General features: G+C 38.2%; 1 protein-coding gene across 1 annotated transcript in view; it reads right to left on the bottom strand.

Moving 5' to 3' along the window:
• Positions 1–71: 71 nt before the first annotated feature.
• LOC107578330 (anion exchange protein 2-like) overlaps positions 72–1385 on the bottom strand; it is a gene marked incomplete at its 3' end in the record, with an annotated part of 2734 nt that continues 1420 nt past the window's right edge. Inside the window, exons 4-6 of the mRNA XM_016264297.1 lie at positions 1354–1385; positions 812–1065; positions 72–295 (exon numbers count right to left, since the gene is read on the bottom strand). Of these exons, the coding sequence (XP_016119783.1) occupies positions 72–295; positions 812–1065; positions 1354–1385 (510 nt within the window). The remainder of the gene's footprint in view (positions 296–811; positions 1066–1353) is intronic.

The raw sequence follows: 1385 nt of genomic DNA, 5'->3' as shown, positions 1-1385 counted from the left end.
TCTACCTTCCATATTGTTGATTTCTGTGAAGTATCTGATACCTTTACTGCAGCATGTTACTGCCACAGTACCTTTGAACCAAAATCCTCTTTATTAATGAACAGAAAACAGACTGGGCTCCTGACCTTGCGCACGTAGGTGTGATCGGGGTGGTATTTAGGGGGCATCAGCAGCAGCAGGATCCGTTCTGTCAGCTGGATTCCATTCAGTGACATCACACCCATGTACAGGAAGATGCCAAACAGCACAGCGATGGGGATTTGACGGAGCAGATCACCGATTACTATTGAGAGACCTACAGCCAACACAATTTGCAATTTCATAGACTTTTTCTTCATTTAATACATCTAGCAATGCATACAATAGTCATTTTTCACTGATTTAATGTGCGTGTAATAAAATACTATGAATCTTAAAGCAATAAGCCACAAGATTTTATGTAGGGATTTTACTAAGAGTAAAGGGTGTTTTTATCCACTTAAACTGTTAAAAATGACTGTAATGGTTGGCCTTTGACTGCTTGTCTTTCCAAAACACTAAATATCCAATAAATAATGAAACTGCCATGCATCTGATTTGCTGGATGAAATCCAATACTTTTTTTATTTTTAAATTCCTTCGTATTTTTGGGTTGCTCATTCCAAAAATAGTATCTGATTCCAAATTTGTATCTTTGACGCTTTTTCCGACAATTATCCTTCAATATTGTAATAATAATGAAATTATTGATTTTTTGTTTTGTTTTATTATCAGCAGTTTGTATTGATCAGGATGCATTTAAGTGCATAAACAGTAATTGTTTGAAACCCACCTACAAGTATTGCCACCAGTAACCCGGTCACCCTCTGCTCCTTGACCTCCTGGATTCGAGGTTTGTCTCCTGGAGCGACGGCTTTGCTCATTACGGTGAGGGCGTTAGCATGGGTTACAGAGCGAACAGTGGCCGCGGCCATCCACGGCAAACCGAACAGTGCGCTAGTGCCACCGAGAGTCACGATGAGCAACAGATCCAGATGGAAACCAGAACCCTTGACCAGCATTCGCTCTTTCTTACTGACTATCAACCTAGAAGGAGAGAGAGCATCTCTAATACTGCCATGATTTTATGTTTTATAAATCAGGGAGAAAGATTTTGTATATGAGTTACATTACAGTTATATAATTACTAGCTTTTTTTTAAATTAAAAACCTGTAAAAATTTAAACCTTTTTTCCACAAAATATCACATATCATGAAAAACAAAGATTTCTTCACTGGCTCTAAAATACAGCTAAAAACACATTTTTGAGCTTAGGGCAAATGTCCTTATGTTCGAGCCCTGTAATCATCATCGAAATATGGCAATGGACTCACGTTGTGATTTGTGTCTCCATAAAGATGAGGAT

The sequence above is a fragment of the Sinocyclocheilus grahami genome, unplaced genomic scaffold, assembly GCF_001515645.1.
Source record: "Sinocyclocheilus grahami isolate Dianchi unplaced genomic scaffold, SAMN03320097.WGS_v1.1 scaffold9768.1, whole genome shotgun sequence".
Taxonomy (NCBI): Eukaryota; Metazoa; Chordata; class Actinopteri; order Cypriniformes; family Cyprinidae; genus Sinocyclocheilus; species Sinocyclocheilus grahami.
The sequence above is the reverse complement of the archived record's forward strand: the minus strand, read 5'-3'. Positions and strand labels throughout refer to the sequence as shown.